Raw genomic sequence first — 21428 nt, forward strand, 5'->3', positions numbered from 1 at the left:
TACAACCAAACAATTCCTGCACATTTGAATTGAATAGAGAGTTGTTTCTAAAATGTATAGGGTAATGAATCAGTGTCAGACTTGAAACTTCCCCTGATGAACTGTATATTTTTACAGCATTCTTAATTAGCAGTTCAAATCCTACCTCTTGGACTCGTTTTTGAGAAAAGCTGATTTTGGATTTAACTCAAAGACACCTTATATCAACTAAAATGTGTGCTGAAAGTCCCTGAACCTTGTAAAATCAATGTAAAAAATCCCACTGGTATTAATGAATTCCAGATTCCTTTTTCAGAGAGATGTCAGGAGCCAGCTAGAACATTTCTGTCTGTCTCTAATTAGGATATTATTTCCTCAGTGCCCATCAGAGTTTCCTGGCATTTGCATGCCCTGTGTGTGTCAGCTTACACTGGCATCTCCTTTGCCATGGGGGCTGGTTAGTCCTGGAGCACTGAACAGATCAGTTTTCTTCACTGTGTTTCTTCAGATGTCACAGAAAATCAAAAATGGGGAGAGACTTTAAAGTATGTGTGAAACAATAGAGTGATATAGAAAAATAACATCTGGCACATTTTGGGGCCCTTCTAGGAGCAATACAGTGGGTATGGCTGCCAGAATTGCCGGGATCAGAATCGTTTCGGCCCAGATTGTCAGTCAGGTAAGAACAAGTCATTCAAGGGAAACCTCCACAAAGATAACTGAAAACAAGGAAGGAGTAGGAAGAGACTGAGTGATGAAGGTGCTGAAGAGGGCAAAGGTGGCAGAGAGCTGGTAGTGTTCAGTAGCAGGTGTCTGGGAATTTTGTCTTTGTGCCCTTCTGCACTGTCCCATTAAATAAATGATTCTCACTCTCTCACTCAAACAGTCCATTTTTCCTACTGTAAACCCCTCTCCCTCCTTACAAGGACTATACCACTCTCCTCTCTCTTTCTAGCCAGACCATTATCTACATCCCTGAAACAACCCACAACTCACTTCCCAACTGTTTTTCAGGTTCCTATAACAGCTCCACTTGTCTCCCAGCTTCTTCCTTGCTGCCCTCTATAAAATAATGATTAGACACTGTGCTGCCTCTCATGTGTGACATTTTGGGAAGTGAATTATGGGCAGTGCAGCCTGGCTGTTACAGGAGCCCCTTTTGTCTAGCTCCTGCTCCCTTGTGTCCACACAGGTGAGACAAGTGTGATCTTGGTGGTTGTGCTCATGTGTTAAAACACACACCTGAAAAGCTGGTCCAGGTCTTGCATTCAGGGCTGCTCTTACCTCACCTTCTTGAGCCCAGGACACGCAATTTACCCCCTCAAAGCTCTGACTAGCATGACCAAATTTTCAAAGGAGCTAGTGGATTATTGGTGGGAAATCAGGATGCCAAGTCCCATGGCTGCTGACCATGTGTTCCTGGACCCTGTGCATTTCCTGGTAGCAGAAGGGCTGAAGCTTTGTCTGGGCTTCCCTTGCAGAGTGTGACTGTATGCACGGGGAATGCAGCAGCGGCGTCACTGGGAATGGGAGCTGCACGTGCCATGCAGGCTACACAGGCCCCAGGTGTGACGAAGGTAAACACTCTGGGAGCTGCACAGGGGCTGGGAGAGCACACCTATGACATGGGCTTGGGTGTCCCTAAAAGGGCAGGGAGGCACTGAATAGATTGGGAATGTGAAGGAAAGATGATTTGAGCATTGGAGATAGAGATGGAGGGAAGAGCTGGGGTCTACTCCCCGCTTTGTGAGGATGTTATTAAGGGGTTAAGATATTATTAAGATGGTATTAAGATACCATTTCTGTATGCCTCTGTTCCTTCTCCGGACACCAGCCAGATCCCTTCTCTCAGGCTTGGGGAATCTGACTACCTAGGCTGCCAGGAACTTAGATCTGCCCACACTGCTCATATCCTCTGGCTTTTGTGCCAGTTTGGGGTCCTTGGAAACCACATTTGCCTTTATTTCCAGTTATTCTGTAAGGTGAATGTTCTAGAGTGACTAGGTGAACCAGAACAGTGAATTATATCTTCTACCAGTGCCCCACATGCTCAAAGGGAAACTCTCTTTGCTGTGTAACTGCAGAGCTCCCCCTTTGCAAAGGCATCACCTGCGAGGGCAACAGCGAGTGTGTGGTGAGGGATGGGACAGCTGTGTGTGACTGCAAGCTGGGCTACAGAAAACAGGGCAGCACTTGCCAAGGTGAGAAACTTCTCTGTGACCCTAAATAGTCCTGTTTAGAAAAAATCCCATCACGCTGGTGTCAGATGGGGAGTTTGATTACTGTGAACAAAATGGCTACTTCACTGCAGAGATTTAAAACTCATTTTTTCAGGAATACCTGTAATATTAAGGGCAAAGCTTTGGCTCTCCTCTCACTTGGTTATAAAAGCAAGAAGTGAATTAGAGTTGCAGGTTCCATCCAGCACTCCCTTATAATTATGTACTAAAAAGTGACAGCAGGATATTGGTGAGTCTGAACTAGTTTAAATAATAAGGTGTGGAGTCCAAAGAGTTAATCACTGATTTCAAATTTAAGTTTTTGAATTTGTTTCCTCAAAAAAAAGTTGATAAGATGCATGTGATCAACTAGCTATGGATAACTGTTTTCACTGGCTCTTTACAGGCTTTGCTGACCAAACTGCAGTTTCGTGTATCCTCAAATTCAGAATCAATCCAAGCATCCTCTGTCACTCACACTTCAGTAACTGAAGTAACATGGAAAATGTGTAATCCAAATTCCTCAGAATAAAACCCCCCAAATGTCTGCTGTTTGAAATTATTTCATTTCTGTGTGAAATTTTAGAAGTTTAATAGTACAAATTCCTTATGCTCCATTCTTTCCATGCCTGACAGTGTGCTGTGCTGCATTAAGTGCTGTTTTGAAAACAGAAGTTTGGTTCTGCTCACCTCTAATCTCTTTAATTGCAGCTGAGGATCCTTGTGCTCCTTCTCCATGTTCCCCCTTTGCTGTATGTAAAGTTCTTGGACCACGTGCATATGAATGTACCTGCAAAGAAGGATATCAAGGAGATGGAAAGATTTGCCAGCCCATCAACCCTTGTGTTGACAGCAATGGAGGCTGCCCAGAGAACTCTACAATTTGTGTTTACAGACGTCCAGGAGAGGTAGGGCAATAACAGCCAAGGTCTCAAAAATGGCCAGGGGAGAAGTTCTTCACATGAACTGATGGATGTGTTGGTCAAATCTGCTCCCCTCACCTCAGATTTTGCAAAGGGAAACCAGACAGCTCTTTTGTAGGATAACTCACAGGGTAAAAGATGGTGAATGCAGCTCTATGATCAGTGTGTTGCCTTCCCTTAGGCAACTTGTATTTGCAAGCCTGGGACGAGTAGGAGAACTCCTTCATCAGAGTGTTTGGCGTTCCCCAGCGACTGCCGGCAGTACCTCTGTGACCTGACTGCCACCTGTGAAATTAACTCTCAGGGCACTCCGAGGTAAGCCAGCTTGAAAACTGCAAATAAAGAAGCTTATTCTGCAGCTAGAATGGAAACCTGGTTTGGATGAGCTGAATTTTGAAGAAATTGAGGGTGATCTCAGGAGTACAGGCCAGAGTCGCCTTTTGAGAAGAACTTGTTTGTAACAAACGTATAGGAAGTAGAGTTTTACATCAGTCATGGTAAACTGGGTCACAAAATGCTTTAAATCTGGGGTGGCAGAGTCTTCTGTGATGTGAGCTGGAGGTGTAGCTCCCCAAGGTAGGGGTGGTAGAAGTTAATAATCAATCATTAAAAGGGAGATGGGTGGCTTGTTTGCACACATTTGCTTCTGAGGAGTAAGACTTTGTCTCTTTCTCCCAGTCAGGCCTGTAAGCAATAAATACAGTTGCAGAGTGACAGAGAAGGGGGAAATTCAGTGAAGGAACACCAAACCTCACGTAGTCCTTTGACGCAAAACACCTTCAAGTTTGTACCCCTTAGATGAGAAATAGGGTGGATAGAGGATCATTTTTGTGTAATGGCCTCTCAAACACCAGAGAAAGCTTCACTGAGAATTTTATGTGATTTCAAGAAAACGTAGAGCTTCTCTGAGCCACTGAAAAGGGAAAGAGCAATCCCATCTCCTTGATCCTTCCTTCTCCAATGCTGCTAAAACTATTAGCATCCACTGGCTCCTTGTGTGTTCCAGGCCAAGAGTGAAACACAGTGGCTTCCCTTTCTGCAGATCTGCTAGCACAGTGCAGGACAGAGTGTTCAGTGCTGTCCCTGCCTTACAGATCTGTTTCCCAGCAGCTGGCACTGAGCCCTCTGAGGCTGGAGTGATGTCAAATTCCTCTTCTGTGTCACATGTTTTTGCATGGCTGAAACAGAAAGAGCAGAGCTGATACTTGGACAAAGCCCAAACGGGAAAAAACATCTTTGGTAGTCTCTGAGTGATGACTACAAATCCGTGTGAACCAGGACGGAGATTTTCACATGTAGATAAGCTTTTCTGGAAAAGTCATTAACCTGTCTGGGCTCCCCAGTGAGTTCCAGACAAACTGTAGCTACCTGATGTGCTTGGACTGGCTTCTCACTGAAGCCAAGGGGTCACATAGGAGTGGTTTGATAGATTGTTACCCTGTGTGTTTTATGCATTACCTTAGATTTTCGGACGCTGAAATTACTACAAATGACGAAATATCTAATTAGAAAAGTGTCAATAATTATATTGTGACAATCTATATCCTGAACTCTAGAGCAGATTGTTCTTATGTTGGTGGTATCTGAGAAAGCATCTCCATTCTCTTTGGGTAGATATAAATTGGCTTGCCTGGCAGAAATGTGCATCTTTTTTCCTGTCACTCAGTTTAGGCAGAAGTTACTCGGCCCTTACCTAGATCCCTGGAAGAGTTCAAGGCCAGGTTGGGTGGGGCCCTGAGCAACCTGGTCCAGTGGAAGGTGTCACTGTCCATGGCAGGAAGGGTTTAAACTAAGTGATCTTTAAGGTTCTTTCCAACCCAACCCATTTTATGATTCTAAGATCTTTGAGCTGAGATTGGTCTTTCAAGTGTAGATACTGACATGTTGCTCTACTTGGCAATTGTTGAATATATTGTAAAGTGATTTATAATGGTTTGTTACGTTTCATCCTTGTCTCATAGCTGTGTGTGTAAAGAAGGGGAGATTGGAGATGGGAGAAGTTGCTATAAAGATCTCTTGGGTGAGATAAATCAGCACAATTTGCGAGGAAGGTTCACTAGGAAGCTGAACGTTGCCAAGAAAATGTTTGGTAAATGCTTTTTTATTTTGCTTGGGGGATGAAGCAAGCTGGGGACAGGGTAGCAGTGCCAAACTCCCTCTGCTTCCTTGTAAATAAATACTTCTTGCTTGCACCAGGCTGATAGTGTGTAGATTGAATTGTGCTGTTAACAAGAGGAATATTTATTACTGTGGCTAAACCGTTGCTGCCTAACCCTCTTTTTACAGCTTCTGGGTGCTCAACATTGCTGACTAAATATGGGCCCTTCACAGTCTTTGTACCATCCCTTCTTCCTGTTCTTGATAGAATGGAATTCAATGTAAGTGTTCTTGGTTTTAGAAAATTTTTCTCTTAAGGTTCTTTCCCACCTGAGCTCTGTAGCCTGTAAAAAACTGATTGACACAAGAGATTGGCACTATTATAGAAATCATCTCTTGGGAATAGTTTTCATTGTCTAGTTAGGTTGCAGTCTTACAGAGGATGTTACATCCCTCACATAATTTTAAAAACCTCTATTTCTTTCCTCAATACTGACAGAGTTTGTTGTTTTTTTTTTTTTTTTTAATGTCAGGAAGTAGAAGACTTTCTGGCCATTCTTCTTTCAAAGCTTAAACTTCTTATGTATGACAATTCTTAAAACTTTGAGTGGTATTTTACTACCTCAGGGTGTGATTTTCGAAAGGGGCCAAGTATTACACCGAAGTATTGGAATTTCGGCTTATGGTCAAAAATAGAATCCATAGGAAATATATCAGGAGAGTCCCCCAAGTTACCTAGTCTACCTGTTCCCCCAAGGATCAGTTCCACTTAAATCAGTATTGACAGAAGATTGTTCTAAAAAATACCCATGATGGTAAAGCCAGAGAAGAAAGGGAGAAACTAAATGTAATTTCAGCAGAAATTAGACCACCTACATTGTCCAGGATAGGCAAAGATTGCACTTTGGGAGCTTCAGCAAATTTTATAATATGGAGCATGCAAGGATAATTTTTAATTTGTCCAAGCCCCATAGGTTTCCCCCAATAGTCCAGGGGATTCCTCTAAAGTTATTTGCAGGTTAATCAGTCTCCCTCTTGGATGTGTACACAAACAGAAGGGTTTTGCCAGTGCCATTCCAGTGAATCAAAAAGAAGAGGAAAGCTCAGTTTTGTATGCTAAAAATTTCTATGTGTGTGTTAGCTGGGAGAAAGGTGGAGTTGTGGTAAATGAAGTTTTTGAAAGAACGTGTCATTTTTCTTTTTTGTGTGGGCTTTCCTCCCCAAAGGACACCACTGCTGAGCAGTTGTGCAGAATGCACATTGTTCCTGGTCTGCACATGATAGAAGACATGATAAAAGCCAAGACTATGTGGACCTTGTCAGGACATCAGCTGACATTCACCAGCCAAGTAAGAAATCTCCTGAAGACCTGGGCCTGGTTTCACATAGGAACAGGCTGGAGCTTGAGCATGGTTTCCTTGATGGGCTTTCTTCTCCAGAAAACCTTTTTCTGTGATCAAAATAAGCTGCTCCTTTGTGCAGCCTAAAGGAAGATGATTTAAGACCAGACACCCCAAGCAACCACATCTCCTGTCTCACAGACAACCAAGAATCTGACATGTGAATGGGCTTTCCATGCTCTCTATATGCGCTATGGTCTGGAGAAGAGACCTTTTCTCTATACCATCAGTAGCTACAATATTCATGTGGCTGATGTGGAAGAGGCAACAAAGTCTCCCTTCAGACTGAATGCTCTCCTGGAGTTTGTGTGGCTACACACAGACACATGCTGAATATTTTCTCTTCTAGTTTCTCTTTCCTCTTCTTTCTATTTTATTTTCCTTAGTCCTCCTAGCAAAGAAGTTTTCATTGCTGTGTTCTGATATGGAAGGCTCTTTTTTCCTTTTCCAACTGACTCACATTTCCTGGTATCCACTGCTCTCTCTCTCCATCCTGCACCTTTCCTGCATACATGCTCACAGGTGGCCAAGGGGGAGAGCCCTGTGTTTCCTCTCTGAGGATCCAGCCTTGTCCTTGAGGTCTAGGTCATAATACATCAAAAGGACAAAGCACTATTGGGAGCAAGGGAATCCGAACTGAGTGTGTCAATGCTCCTTTTAAAATTCTTTCCTGTTTGTTTACTCAGGAGCCTTTTGATCTGAGAAGTCTACACTCCCCTTCCTTTGTTTCAGAGTCCTGAGTGATGTGAAATGAGTGAGCTGAAGTTTAGGGTAGGGAGGAGCAATTGAAAATGCATATGGTAAAATGAAAAGCACAGGAAAGCTGTGCTTCCCTGAACTTGAGTCATGACTGCAGCACTGAGATTTGGATGCCCAGTTTGTAGGTTAACCCTGGGACACCCTCACACACCAGGCTTCAGGGCAAGGAGCCATACAGAGTGGAAGGACCAGACACATGCCATTTAATTCAGTGAGCCTGACTCCTCCGGCTTTGTTGTGACAACCTCTTGTAGGCACAATGAGTCAATAAAAGCTGCAGTCAAAGCTGTAGTTCCAGGACTGCCTCCAAATCAGCATGTGGTGGCCAGGGCATCCTTTTGTGATCCAGAGCTGTGATCAAGCATTGCTCATACACAAACTTAATTCTGGAGCAGGGTGTCCCATGTGAGGTCCTTTTTTATGTATTAAGACTTAAAAACACCACTCAGGATCAAAATATCATCCAAACTCAAGTAGAATGGGGTGCTTGTCTTACGCCCACACCATCCCTTACATTTACTTTTTCAAGACTAACTCTGGCTGTGCCTATCCCTTGCTGACCCGTAAGGACTGATTAATAGCTGTATCATGGTAACACAGATATACCAGAAGGAAATAACTTTCTATTATGATTATTACTCAGACATACATCAAATCTTTCCGGTATCAAGATCTGCCAGGGGAGCTGTACAATATCTTGCAATCAAATCTCCCAGCAGCCAATGGCATCATACATATTGTCAACAGCATCAGGAAAAAAACCAGCACTGACAACCTCAGAAACCCACAGGTACAGAAGCATTCATATTTCTTCTCTTTTATGGGACAGCAGAATAAACACTTTATAAAAAGTAATTTTCATCATTAATCTTCCAAATCAGTGAGGCTTTTTTAAAATGGAAAAGGCTGTTTATTTTGTTTTCAGCCCTCATAAGGCCTGTTACGTATTATTAAAATACCTTTAAAAGTAGCTAATAGTCCTGCATAAGTCAGATAAAAATCTTGCAATGATTCTTTGGATGAGAAGAGAATTCTACTTTTATGAATAAAATCATAGCAAGTGAGCTCTTCTTCAGCCGTGTCTTACAGAATATGTATGTTACAGGATAAGTATTGAAAAGCATTTTTCACATAATATTCAAATGAAGATTTTCTTTAATCCATCTGTAGTGGATTTTGAAATTATAATCAAAAAGTTATCTGTGTGTTAAATGAGAACAAATAATCATTAGATTATGCCCATCTGTTTGAGGATGATGGTCTCCTGTAGATCTTTACATGCAAACCACAAGCTGGGCATTCAAGTATGTCCTCAGACCTGGCTTCAGCCCCAGCCATGTATTTCCTCTTTGTATCTTCTTGTAGAAAACCATTGGTGAGATCCTTGCTTCAATGGAGATCTTCAGTAGATTTGAAACTATACTGGAGGTAGGCAAGTTTGTGTCTGCCCAGAAAGTTGTGCTATTGCTTCTGTACAAAAACCTGCTGCTGATTTGGGGGGATTTTTTAATAGCATTTAAATACATCTCAGTGGTTTGGCTTTCTTTCTGGATGTTTTATTCTGTGTGTTGGTTTTTTTTAATTTATTATTATTATTCTCTTTTTTTTCTCTCTCTCTTTTTTTTTTTTTCTTTGTTTCTTTTTTTTCTTTCTTACTTTACCTCAGCAAATGTAATGGAAAAGATTGGAGTTTTCACATCTTTAGGGGACCTGGCACAAGCAGCAAGGGTACATGCCTCTTTCCCATCTTCCTCCCCATGTCCCCTTCCCCTTGATCCTGGAGAGTTGTTCTCCAAAGCATGTTTAGTTCTTGACCACAGTTTAGTCTCTGAGTGTTTAAAGCATGCAGGGAGCATTAGCCCAGGGCTCGCTTGTTCACATTTGCTGCATTCTCACCAGCGGCTTCATTGTCCCAGCTGTGGTTTTGTGACACTTCTGTTATATCACACACCTGTCCCTGGTGTCCATTTGCCTCTTGCACATTTTGTTTACAACTTTAGTGAGTTGTTTAATATTTCCTCTCACTTCCTGGTGGACCCCCCCCGCCTCAGCAGCCCATGTTAGAGCCATGATGAAATCTTCTGTTGTTTTTGCAGAACTGTGGCCTGCCTGCAATACTGGATGGACCAGGCCCCTTCACTGTCTTTGTACCCAGCAATGATGGTGTGGATAAGCTGAGAGATGGAAGGCTCATTTATCTTTTCACAGAGGTGGGAGCCCATAGTACTGGAAGACATCCTGGGCTGGCTGAGTTGCACTGGGCTGTGCTGGAATGACTTTGTGTAATGGATCTGGTCCCTGCTGAAAGTTATTCTTCCTGGGGGTGGCTAAACCATGTCTTTTTTTCTGTAAGGCTCTAGGAGAGAAGTGGGTGGTGAGAGTGGGAACTTGCAGTGAGAAATATGGTCAGTCAGATTGCTTAAATCTAGTTTTTGGCTTTCGTTCCTCACCCGAGCTTTGGGCAGGGGAAAATGAAGGAACTTATTCACCAAATGAATTCACTGCTATAGGCATTGGCATTGTCAATCACTAATTAGAAGACAATGTAGTTGCCTCCTCTTACTGCTGAGCATTGAAGGGGTATCTAATTCTCATGTTCTCTTCTTTCCTTAGGGCATAAATAAGCTTCAGGAACTGGTGAAACATCACATCTACACTTCAGCAGCGGTAAGGCAGGCAGCTCTAACCCCAGACCTCCCTCAGACCAACACCTTATCAACCTTTGTCTGGCATAGAGGTCACAGTGTTGATGACTTCAGTTGCTGCTTCTTGGACTTCCCCTGGAGGAGCAGAAATGCGGCTCAGGATCTGAGGAGGCAAAATGTTTGCCATGAAAGGAGTTGCCAAAAGGGACAGCTGTGCTCTCCTTCAAGAAACTGACTTTTCTGGAGTGTTGGTGCTCCCTAATTGGATGGCCTTTACAGTGAAAATATTGTCCAGCAGAGTTTGCTGCAGGGCACAAAAATCATACTTGTCCTGATTCTCGTAACTGTCAACTCAAATCATTAAGTTTCTGAGTACAGAAGCTTCAGTTTACGTTTTTTTTTCTGTCTTTAAGCTTATTTTTTCAGTCAAAATATGTTCTCTATTTTGCTGCTGGCTGAACTTTCATTGTTTATTGACTATGTCCTAGAAAAAAACAGTATTAGTCTGACCCTTCTTGCAGCTGTATTAGTAAGAGACACTGTTAGAGAGACTTGATTTCAGCTGTGCTGGATAGTTACCTAAACAAGGAATGAAAACCAAGGCAGCTGCCACCAGCACTGCTGTGTTTGTGATTCTGCAGACAGTTCACACAAAGTCCTGGATTACCCTCTGACTTATTGTTTTTAAGGTATTTCATGAAATGTAAATGTTAAGTCCTCTTGAGAAGTTTTTCAAGTGGCAGGAGTCATGGGAGGATTCTGTAGGCTGCACTGAAATGACCCTGCTTTTTCATGGTACACCCACCTTGTGTTTTATTTCAGGTGACTGTAGAGAAGCTGATAATGATGCCACACATTGTTACAATGGCTAACCAGATACTTACCATCAACATCAGTGCAGATGTAAGTGTGAATCAAAACCCTCTGGGGCAAACCCTTCTGTGGTAGGAAAAGGTCTCTATGTAGTTCTGCACAATGGGATTTCAGCCAGTCTCTCCTTCTTCCTCTGCTTAAAAAACTAGACTTAAATGAGGTAATTTAATTAGTTTGCTTCTTATCCAATCTGTGATTCCACTAAGAGGCTTGACCATTTGTGTGGTTGCCCTTGCTGTTGTGAACCATCTGTTTCCACATTGGCTTTATGTAGTTGATCCTAACAGGCTAAAATTGTGTTTCTGCATCAGGGAAGAATTCTGATGGATGAATCAGGGATCCCCTTAAACATACGAGACATTGTGGCTTCAAATGGTATTATTCATACTTTGGATGGCATCTTCATCCCTCCTTCAATCATTCCCATTTTGCCTCACAGATGCAATGAAGAGCAACACAAGATTGTGATGGTAAGTCAGCCTCTCCCATTCTCATGCTCAAGCACAGCTGGCTCTTGCTGTGCACTGCACACTCACCTGGAGGGCCAAAAGCAGCCTGTGTAAACTGCATTTGGGAAATGTGGTCTGTCTGAGAGTCCTGTGAACCCTGGTGTGAACTTTGGCAGCATTGTCAGTGTTTCTTCTGCTTGCACTTGGCACTGCTTTCCTGCTAGTCAGCAAATGTTCCCTGTAGGTTGTTGTTCTTTCCGTGTACCTATCCTACCTTGGATTCCAAAGTAGATTTGCCATTTCCTTTATGTGTTCTTCTTCCCACTAGAGTTGCTAACTCAGTTGGCAGTGCTTTGTCCCCACCTCTGTCAGCAGAGGTGTCCTGTAGCCTGGACAGGAAGCAGGCATTCAGTACCAGGACCTACAAATGCTGTGGAGTATTCTCACATGAACTGTTTCATACACCTTATATGACATATGCTTGCTCCCCAGCTTGATCACTGGTAGGTTACAGAGGAAAGAAGATGAGGCTCTGAATAGCAAGAGGTTTGGAGAGACAGAGTGAATCCCAAGGGGCCAGAGTGTCCACATAACTTGCTGGTTCAGTGAGTCTTGCTGCTTGGATGCCCAAAGTGCTTTCCAGCCTGGCAGGATGTCTACTGGCAGAGAAGCTCGGAGAGTGCAGACAGACCCCAGCTTCAGGCAGGCAAAAGCATGTCCTTGAGACACATGAGAAATTTTATTTAAGTGATAAACTTGGCACATTTCAGAGTGTGGAAGCTAATAGCAGTTAAATATTTCAGATATATGTTGTGAGGTTTTAGATATTTGTACTGGGAACAGTAGCTCTGTAGCATTCTTGGCATGGGTAAGAGGTTCCTTTGGGAAGATTACATTTTTGCCTCTTCTTTTCTTAACAGGGCTCTTGTGTGGATTGTGAGGCCCTCAACAACAGCATTTGCCCACCTGGCAGCAAGGAAATGGTAAATTTTTGTAGTTATTTCTGTAATTTCTTTGCATAATGACAGACACACTGACATTTCTAAGTCAAGCCACTTTCAGATAAAGAGGGAGCAGGAAAGGCAGCCAGTAGAGAGGCTTGTTAGAGGGTATGTATCCAAGCTTTGTGATCCCAGACTGTTGCCCACTAACTGCTCTGTGCACTCTCCTGTTCTGGAGTCTGCTTGCTGAATCAATGTGGAGCACAGTGAGAAATTCTGGTCTAAATGAAATTGTAGACTTGCAGGTTTTAGCACTTCTCTGCCTCAGGCAGAGCTTTGCCTGTTCACGTGCAGGGTTTGCCAGCTCCTCCAGAGTCTCAGAAGCAAACCTAATTCCACAAGTAGCATCCAGTACTGCCTCTGCCTCTGCCCATATCACACCCAGAGAGCCACAACAACCTTTCTGCACTGCAGAGGGTGAGAAAGAGTTTGTTCCTGGCCTATGCTCCCTGTTGATTCAGAGACAAGCAGAGCTAGCTGAAGGTAGAGGAAGGAGGAGTGCTGCTGTTTGTTATCCCATGCTGAGCTTAGCAGAACAGCAAGTTCCAGGAAATTGCAGTGTGAAGGCCAGACCCAAGATGTTGTTTGTGAAAGCCAGAGGGGTGCTCACCACCCTTAAACTCTTGGGTGTCCTCTGAGAGGTCTGACTTTCAGGAGGACTTGCTAATGCTGTCTTAGCATGGATGTCTGAAGAAGAGATCTGCAAAATCAGTTGCTCATTTTCCTCTCTTGATCGAGACTGGCAAAGTCAGAATCATAGCCAGTTCTACCTGTGCCCAACTCCAAGACAGGTCACTGAGCATTGTTCCAATGTTGTTTGCAACCCTTTCTCCTATGTCTTCCTCTCTTCATCTCACCTTTGTCTTTTTCCTTCCCTCCCTCACTCTCTCATTCTCTCCTTACTCTTTCTATGCCCCACTCTCCCTTCCTTCTCCTATCTCTTTCCTCCCCTCTTTCTTACCCCCTATTTCTCCTCCCTACCACCCTTATCTCCCCCTTGTCTCCTCTCCCTCCCTTCCTTCCCCTGTGCTTGCTCTCTCCCTTATCACAGATACTACAATTAGAACTAAAGGTCAGCACGTTGGCTCAGGACTGGGGACTCTTGGGAGCAAGAGGAGGCCACTGTGTGCCTTGGTGCATCCCAGGCCTGCCACAACTGTGTGCTGTTCACCTTGGCTCCCCAGTGAACTTCCCCAGCTCAGAGATAGGCACAATTCCTCTCTGCAGAAAAAGGAGCAAAGAGGAAGGTGACAGTGCTAATGGCCTGTTTTGTTTGTGCAGGAACACACACTTTCCCCAAAGGAATGTGTTTATATCCATGATCCACAGGGCCTGAATGTCCTGAAGAAGGGGTGCGCTAGGTACTGCAATCAAACCATCATGGTGAGTGTGGTGGAGGAACACATTCCCTCTGAAAGGAGCTCAGCTCTGCTTTTCCTTCTTCACCAAGAAGAGCTCTGCCTCTGAGCTGAGAAGGCTGGATGGGAGCAAAAGGAAAGCTGTCCCCAGGATCATCACATAAATGAGCTACCTGCTTTTCCTTTGTCCAAGAGAACAGTGTACCAACCTCCTGCAAATGTTAGAAGGCAGCTCAGTTAAACCTGAGTGCAATAAATAAATAAAATAAGGCATCCCTGTTGTGACCAGCCAAGCTGTAGGAAGCCATGATGGTGCAGTGTTAACTGGAGTGTCCCAGCTTTAGCATTTCTCCCAAAGGAAGCTGAGCACAGGGAAAGTGCTGTAAGCTGTGAAGTGATTGCATCCTGTTTATGAACCACTGTCAGATGGTTTGTGAGTGAATTTATGGACCTCGTGTTTATCTGCAGCTCCTGAGCTCTCACAGTGCCAACTCTATGGAATGATTTGTGGATGTTTCATTAAATACTGCTGATTGTATTATGATTGTTCTTCCTTTGGTCAGTCATGACAAGGCCTGCAATCCAGGTCTGCTGCACCCCTCCATGGGAAGGCAGGCCTGGGCAAGGATAAAGCAAGAGTGAGTGGACCAGTGCTATTAAAGGATTTAAAGGTCACAAAAAACATGCATCCTCTGTGTTGAAGTCACAGAACAAACAGAAAATAATGGTTTGTTCTGAGAATAATTGGCTGTGAGCAGGAGGAGGGTCTTTGTTGAAAAATAATTTAAGTGCAGGAGCTCCTAAGAAACACAGATGCTAAATACAATATTCTGTTTCCTTCCATGGCAGAGACAAGGAGCAGAATTTGAGAATTATGAGCACAGGAGTACTTCAGCAAATTCTTGTCAAGTCATTTCATACCTTACCAATTTTTTTTTTTTTTTTTTTTTTTTTTTTTTTTTTTTTTTTTTATTTTTTTTTTTTCCAGAAACCTGGGTGCTGCAAAGGGTTCTTTGGTCCAGACTGCATGCCATGCCCAGGGGGATTTTCTAGTCCATGCTATGGCCGGGGGAATGTAAGTGTGGAAGAACCTTCTGCATTGAAATGAGCAGGTGCATCAGTGTGGTTGGAGAGTTTAATTTGAGATAAGTTCAGAGTTTATGCTCCAGGGATAAGCCCACATAGGTGGTAGCAGAAGATCCAGGGAGAATGGCACATATTTAGTGTGAATTAGGTCATGGCTGTTGGGCACAGCTCTGGCTCTGTGGGATCTTGTATTATTTCCACCACTCTTCAAAGCCTTGTTTGTTATTGCGAGTATCGAAGTGCCTCTGATGGATATCATCAATGCCTTGGCATTTCTCTGAGTTTCAATTACTTTGGGTTTTTTTCTTGTTTTCTTTCCAGTGCAGTGATGGCATTCAAGGGAATGGCAACTGTCACTGCTTTGAAGGTTTCAAAGGCACAGCCTGCCACATCTGTGCCAGCCCAAACAAGCACGGCGAGAACTGTGATGAAGGTTAGTAACTCTGATGGAGAGACTAAAGGAAAATTTAGAACAAGGATAATGGGGCAAATTCCCCTTCTGGGAAGACCAGTATCATAATATCTTTCATAAAAGAAGTGACAAAAAATGCCATCATGTGTGTCCCTTCAAACAACAGTGGAGAAAACATGTTTCATATGACAGTGGTGATGTTTTGGAAACATCAACCTAATTTAGGTGTCTCCTGTTAGGAAACAAAAGACAGTTGACAATGACCTTGAGCCTGATAGCCTAAATTTGAGTCTGTTCTTACAGCCTATAGAAAACATGGACCCAGGCAGTCACAGGATCTGTTCCCTGGCCAGGCTTGATTTGTGATGGATGTCTCTCAGCAGACATCCCTCTGTCAAAAAAACCAAACAAATGGAATGATTATTTGGTGACACAAGAGATTGTGAAGGAAAGTTGGGAATCTACAACTGTGGTGGATTTTGTACTTTTTGTACTTACTGCTCTTACTGCATGTCCTTGACAGATTGTGGTTGTGTCAATGGTGTCTGTGACAACAGGCCTGGCAGTGGAGGGGTGTGTCAGTCCTGGTCTTGCAAGGAAGGCTACACTGGGAAATTCTGTGACAGGACATCCAAGAACTGTGGCCTGAGTGAGCTGTCCCAGTACTGCCACCAGCACGCTGTCTGCAGCCTCAATGACACAGCAAGGTCAGTCTCTGGCACATTCAGGGCACATTGTACAGGCACAGGGCTGCTGCCCCTGTGGCTCTGTGTGTGTGTCTGTGCACTTGGTGCACAGGATTGTTTGAGTAACTGAGCCAACCTGTTAGTAATAAACCTTCCTTGCTTGAGGGGCTGCTCTACCTGTGTCCCTTTTGTGTTTATACTTTTAAGGTGCATCTGCAAGGATGGATATGAAGGGGATGGGTTTTCCTGCCAGCCCATTGACCTGTGCATTCAGCCAGAACGGGGAGGTTGTTCACAGAATGTAAGTGGGGTCAGACTGTGAAGTGTGGAGAGGCAGATCCTCTCAGTCAGGGTAGGGATCCGGGACTCCTGGGACTGTTACAGATTTTATGTGCTAATTTTTCCTGTCTGTCAGATGAGGTGCGGTAACAAGTGTCTTGGCATAGTAGTTGTAAAGATGTCAATCATTTGGGTTGGTGCCAAAATGTGACACTTCAAGGATAATTTGGCTAGTTCATACCAGATATTTTATAAGCCACACAGATTAGTTGTACAGATAATTTTTGGTTTGCAATGATATTCCCCTCAAGCTCTTGTAACGTGTTACTTTCTCTGTAGCTTAACTGTGAGATCCAACTCATATTCCCAGTAACCATCAAGACTACATTTTTATCCATGGTTAAAGGCTGTGGTGCTTCATATTGGAAATTACTGCCAAAGGGTCAGATCTCATAATAAATTAGACCCTGCAGTCGGAAGAAGACACTGGGCCATATACAAGAAAATAGGATGGCACTGGGTACAAAGTAGGTCTTTTCCTGAGAGAGGTCTGCCCTCTATCATTGATTCCATCCCAGACATCCAGACAGGAGATGTGGTCCTCCTCTTCAGGGAATATTTACTGTGTAATGGAAAAGCTTTACATGATGATAATGAATGTCCTGTGAGTTCTGAGCCACCTCAGACCCAAGTGTCTACCTCTCTTAAAACACAAAACGTCTCCAGAGTCACTTTATTATGAAGTTTTCTATGACTTTTCTGGAGAAGATGTTTCCACCCTTCATCCCCAGTGCTGGAATCAGAGTCAGTCAGTCAGAAATTCCCCACAGTGTGAGGAAGGAGATTTGTTGCTGTATTTTCACTGCACTCTCTCCCGTCTGCTGGGTGTAATTCCTTCTCTCTCCCTTCTCCTGAAGGCCCTGTGCACGAGTACAGGCCCTGGCACTGCCAGCTGCCAGTGCAATGTGGGCTGGACTGGGAATGGCAAGGTCTGTGTGCCCATTGACAACTGCATGCTGGAGAGCAGGGGGAACTGCCACCCCAACGCCGACTGCCTTTACATCGGCCCTGGACAGGTATGAGCCAAGATAAGCAGCCTGGAGGTGCAATTATCACTCCCTCAGCTGCTCTGAGGTGGCCTTGGATTGCCAGAGGTAGAAATTGGGCTGGCCAGCAGCCAAGCTTGCTTGTGCACTGCCAGAAACACCAGCTGCAGCTGCAGCATCACAGTGCACTTGCATGTGAGGTGCTCTGGTGTATTCAGGGCTGCTGCTGGACTCTGGGGCTTGTGCAGCAAAGGGACACGACTACACTCTGTAAGACAGTTTGATTAAAGCACCAGTTGCTGCATCTCCCTGTCCCCAGACCACAGCACTGAAGAGCACATGCAGTGTTCAGACAGCCTGTGGAGGAGGCTGGGCAAAGAGCAATGCATGTTGAGGTAGGAGGAAGGTTCACATGAGAGGAGACTTCTCAGGGTGCTGCTTCTCCCCACTGAATATGGGGAACATTGCACAATGTGCTGGAAAAAACGTACAAAAGCTGTGGCAGAATTTTAGTGAGGTGAGATAGATGTGCAAATCCTCTCCTAGATATCTTGAAAGCAGAAACTTTGAAATTAACTCCTCTTTCTGCCATTCACAAAGTCTGTGTCATTCCCTAAAAACCTGGAAATAAAGGGGGAAACCATCATCTTCAAGTGACCCCCACAGCCAAGCAATGCAATGGATCAATGTGCTTGAGTAACCAGGCAGCTTGTGTGCTGTGATAGAGGATGATGCTCTGCTGAGGAAACAACTCCACATTTCCACATTGAGGGACCAGGAAGAAAACTTGGGAAAATAAATTCAGGATAAGTTTTGCTGCCTTAGACATTTTTTGGATAGTAAATGAGGATGCTCTGGTAATTCTATAAAACTGAAATATCTCTTTCTTGCAGAGCAAGTGTGTCTGCAAGAGGGGTTATGCTGGAGATGGCCACAGCTGTGATGCCATCAACCCGTGCCTCATGGACAATGGGGGCTGCCATGACCTGGTGAGTGGTTACAGAGCTGTCCTCAGGCTCAGGGGAGGCTCAGCTACTCACTGACAGGTTTGGCAGCAGACATGGCATTGAGACAATTGCAAAGGTTTATGTTATGTCATCTTATTGGCCTGACTGGTGTTCTCCAAAGATGGATCCTCTGTTTTTTGTGGGTTCACACAAGCAAAGCAATCACCTGGGCTCAGCTGCATGAGGGGAACACTCAGTGTCACCCTAAAGGCAGCAGGTGAAAGGTGTTTGTGGGTGCTACTCTATCCCAGCCCTTGGAAGGCCAGAATTCAATTCTGAGATAGGTATAATACTACATATCCTGTGTTTGCTCTCCAATTTCTTCTTCCTTTGCTTGCAGGCCACGTGTGTACCTCTTGGTGGAGGAGAGAGATCCTGTGTTTGCTCTGAAGGCTATGCTGGGGATGGCATGACATGCTATGGAGACATTCTAAAAGTTAGTGAAGAGCAAATGTCTGAGGCCTTTTTGAGACTGGACAGAACTGGTTCTGCTCTCTCTTTACTTTTCCCTGTTACTTTTCCCTGTTACCTGAGTTGACTCCTTCTACCAGCATCCATGTGAAGCCCAGGTGTATTCCAAGGCCACAGGGACAGAAGTGATGCCAGGACTAATTACTGCCAGTGAAACCATAATTTCTAAGCTGCTTCACCCTTGTGAAGCACCTGTCCTGTGCAATAAGTCATCATTCATTTGTTATGCAGAAAGTTTTTCAGGTCGGAGCTTTCAGGCCCATTTTCTATCGTTAGAAATATCAAAGGCCATTGCAGATTCAATTTTTTGTCCCTGATACACATGGATGAATTGCAGATGAGTTGAAAAGAGTTTGTTTATGTGCTAATCTTTTATTTTCCAAAATATATTTGGAAATACATTTTTAATGGCTGAAGTTTGATTTTAGAAGTGCCCATCTCTCCTCACAGTACATGGTGCCTGTAATGGTTATGAAGTGAGAATGTCAGTCATTGTTGCCAGATTTGATATTGCAAAGGGCTCCTTTCCCCCACCCTGAGTCCCCCAGCACTGTACCCTGTGCTCAGCAGAGATAACCCTTCTGTTGTTTCTATTTGAAAGGAGCTGGCTAGGAATTCCCAATTTGCAGGCTTCTATGACTGGGTTAAGGTAAGAGAAACCACAGTACTGCCACATGGGTAAGTTCTGTAGAGGTGAAGTCTGTGAATGAGTCAGTCAGAGGACAAGCAACTCCATTTGTCTTTTTCTTTAGAGAAAACAAAACAAAGGAGAAATTATTACAGAGCAGGCGTGTAGAAAAGCTGTGGAGTTTGTGGTACGAGGGTCATGAGTGTGTCTTGGGGGCTTTGTTTCTCTCACAAGAGGAAGCTGGGGCTGTGTTACACTTAATTTTCATGGTTGTACCATCTGTAGCTCCTGGCCATCAAAAAACAGCACAGAAGGGAAAAAAGAGGTAGTGTTATAATGCTTTTTTTCAGAAGAACTTCCTTTGGGACATTAGACTGCATGTTTGTTCCTTTTCTCGTTGCTGCTTCCTTGTCTCTAGTGTGGGAATAAGAGAGACCCTTCAGAGACTGCATCAAGTCCGTGGAAACACTATGATGGGCAGCCTCTAACTTGAGCTTTAGCTCACCTGACCTGCCTGCATACAAAATTGCTTTTGCCAGCAGTTATCTTGGTCCCTCCCTCAGGGACTGATGTTGGGGATTCAAAAAGGATTTATGGATATGATTGAATGTGTTTGAAGAAAAACTGAATTAGGAAGGTAGAGCTTAAAGCAGCAGGTTTTCCCTTGGCAATCAGATGTCAGCTGTTTTGGCTAAACCACCTGTGACATTCATCGATTGTCATGCCCAGGAGAGCCCAGGAGATTGTTCCTTCATATCCCTTCCACATGACTGTGAGAGTGGGATGGATGTTGGGTGTATTTTTGCACTATAGATGTGGCAGTGGCGTGTCTTATTTGTTCATTTTTGTGCTTTGGACAACAGAAATCTCTCTTCAGCATCCCAGCAGGAGCTAATGTCACTGTCCTGGTGCCATCAGAGGCAGCTATCAAGAACATGAGCAATGCTGACAAGGATTTCTGGTTGACCCCTTACATGCTGCCATTTTTAGTCAGGTACGAGGAGCCTCCTACCTCCACTTTACTGGGCCAAACAACAATAACAGAGCCATGAGATGGATTTTTTTTTCTTGTGCAATAAGGAAATATCTATAGAAGCAAATTTAAATATCTACCATACAAAAATTAAGTAGCCATTTAAAGCATAACAGACCACAGACCATGGGAAGTAGGTTTATTTTTCATGTATTTGCAGAGAGATTTTCCCAGTCGGATGGCATCAGAACAATTCTCTCCATTGTTCTCTCCACAGGCTAAACTACTTCCCATGAGAGATGTGAATGTTGGGTGGTATGGTCTTATCTCCCTGTCATTACCAACAGTTCCCTAATCATTTCTTTATCTGATTTTGTCCCCCTCAGAGCCCACCTTCTTGAAGGTGTCTTCACCGCTGAAAATCTCAAAAAGCACGATGGGCCAGAATTATCCACTCTCAACCCACAGACCAGATGGCAGATAAACACCACAAGTGGTGTAAGGGTTTCTTACATAAGCCTCCTGTACCAATTTCAAATTTAACTGCTGAGGGGCTGCAGTATCCAGTGGGGAGCCTGGGTGGGACACTGGTGCTCTCAAATGCAGGCATCTTTCAAAAACTGAACCAAGTTTAACCATGCACAGCCTTGAATGAACAACATATTTGTTTTGAACTTGCTTGGCACTTCCTAATCCTTTTGCTTCTCCCTCTGGTTCTTGTGCAGGTATTGATCATTCAGAATGCAAGAATAGTTGTCAGTGACATCCCTGCCAGCAATGGCATCATCCATATCCTCAGCAAGGTATGTCAGTGCATGTGGCACTGGGAAATGCTGCAGTTGTAGCAGCTGGTTTGTGTGGCAGCCTCTGTGATAGGGCCAAGGAGGATCAGATGTCTGGATGGTTAGGAAGGGAACTAAAGGCAAAACATATGAGGTTATCACAAGGTCCTGACAGCTGTTTCCTGAGCAGCAGTGTTCAGTGTTTAAAACATTTGTCTCTGGGACCAGTGGGAGGAGAGATCCCCTTCTCTTGGCTGGTAGAAGAGTCCAGGCTATTACAGGACTGTGTGGAATGAGGCCTTTTAATTGCCTTTCTTGCAAGCAGGGCAGGAGTCCAGTGTGATCCTCCTCAGCC

General features: G+C 44.1%; 1 protein-coding gene across 1 annotated transcript in view; it reads left to right on the forward strand.

Annotated features, from left to right (window-relative positions):
• STAB1 (stabilin 1) overlaps window positions 1–21428 on the forward strand; it is a gene marked incomplete at its 3' end in the record, with an annotated part of 53138 nt that overhangs the window by 10238 nt on the left and 21472 nt on the right. The window contains exons 6-32 of the mRNA XM_083869272.1: window positions 589–658; window positions 1461–1556; window positions 2064–2180; window positions 2910–3106; window positions 3303–3436; window positions 5083–5210; window positions 5408–5499; window positions 6445–6567; window positions 8021–8167; window positions 8743–8805; window positions 9474–9587; window positions 9991–10044; window positions 10845–10925; window positions 11207–11365; window positions 12265–12327; window positions 13627–13728; window positions 14692–14778; window positions 15111–15222; window positions 15725–15908; window positions 16095–16188; window positions 17084–17242; window positions 18106–18201; window positions 18560–18655; window positions 19292–19339; window positions 20182–20312; window positions 20678–20789; window positions 21017–21094. Coding sequence (XP_083725398.1) covers window positions 589–658; window positions 1461–1556; window positions 2064–2180; window positions 2910–3106; window positions 3303–3436; window positions 5083–5210; window positions 5408–5499; window positions 6445–6567; window positions 8021–8167; window positions 8743–8805; window positions 9474–9587; window positions 9991–10044; window positions 10845–10925; window positions 11207–11365; window positions 12265–12327; window positions 13627–13728; window positions 14692–14778; window positions 15111–15222; window positions 15725–15908; window positions 16095–16188; window positions 17084–17242; window positions 18106–18201; window positions 18560–18655; window positions 19292–19339; window positions 20182–20312; window positions 20678–20789; window positions 21017–21094 — 2937 coding nt within the window. The remainder of the gene's footprint in view (window positions 1–588; window positions 659–1460; window positions 1557–2063; window positions 2181–2909; window positions 3107–3302; window positions 3437–5082; window positions 5211–5407; window positions 5500–6444; window positions 6568–8020; window positions 8168–8742; window positions 8806–9473; window positions 9588–9990; window positions 10045–10844; window positions 10926–11206; window positions 11366–12264; window positions 12328–13626; window positions 13729–14691; window positions 14779–15110; window positions 15223–15724; window positions 15909–16094; window positions 16189–17083; window positions 17243–18105; window positions 18202–18559; window positions 18656–19291; window positions 19340–20181; window positions 20313–20677; window positions 20790–21016; window positions 21095–21428) is intronic.

Source organism: Zosterops lateralis (genome assembly GCF_965231275.1).
Source record: "Zosterops lateralis genome assembly, chromosome: 11".
NCBI lineage: Eukaryota > Metazoa > Chordata > Aves > Passeriformes > Zosteropidae > Zosterops > Zosterops lateralis.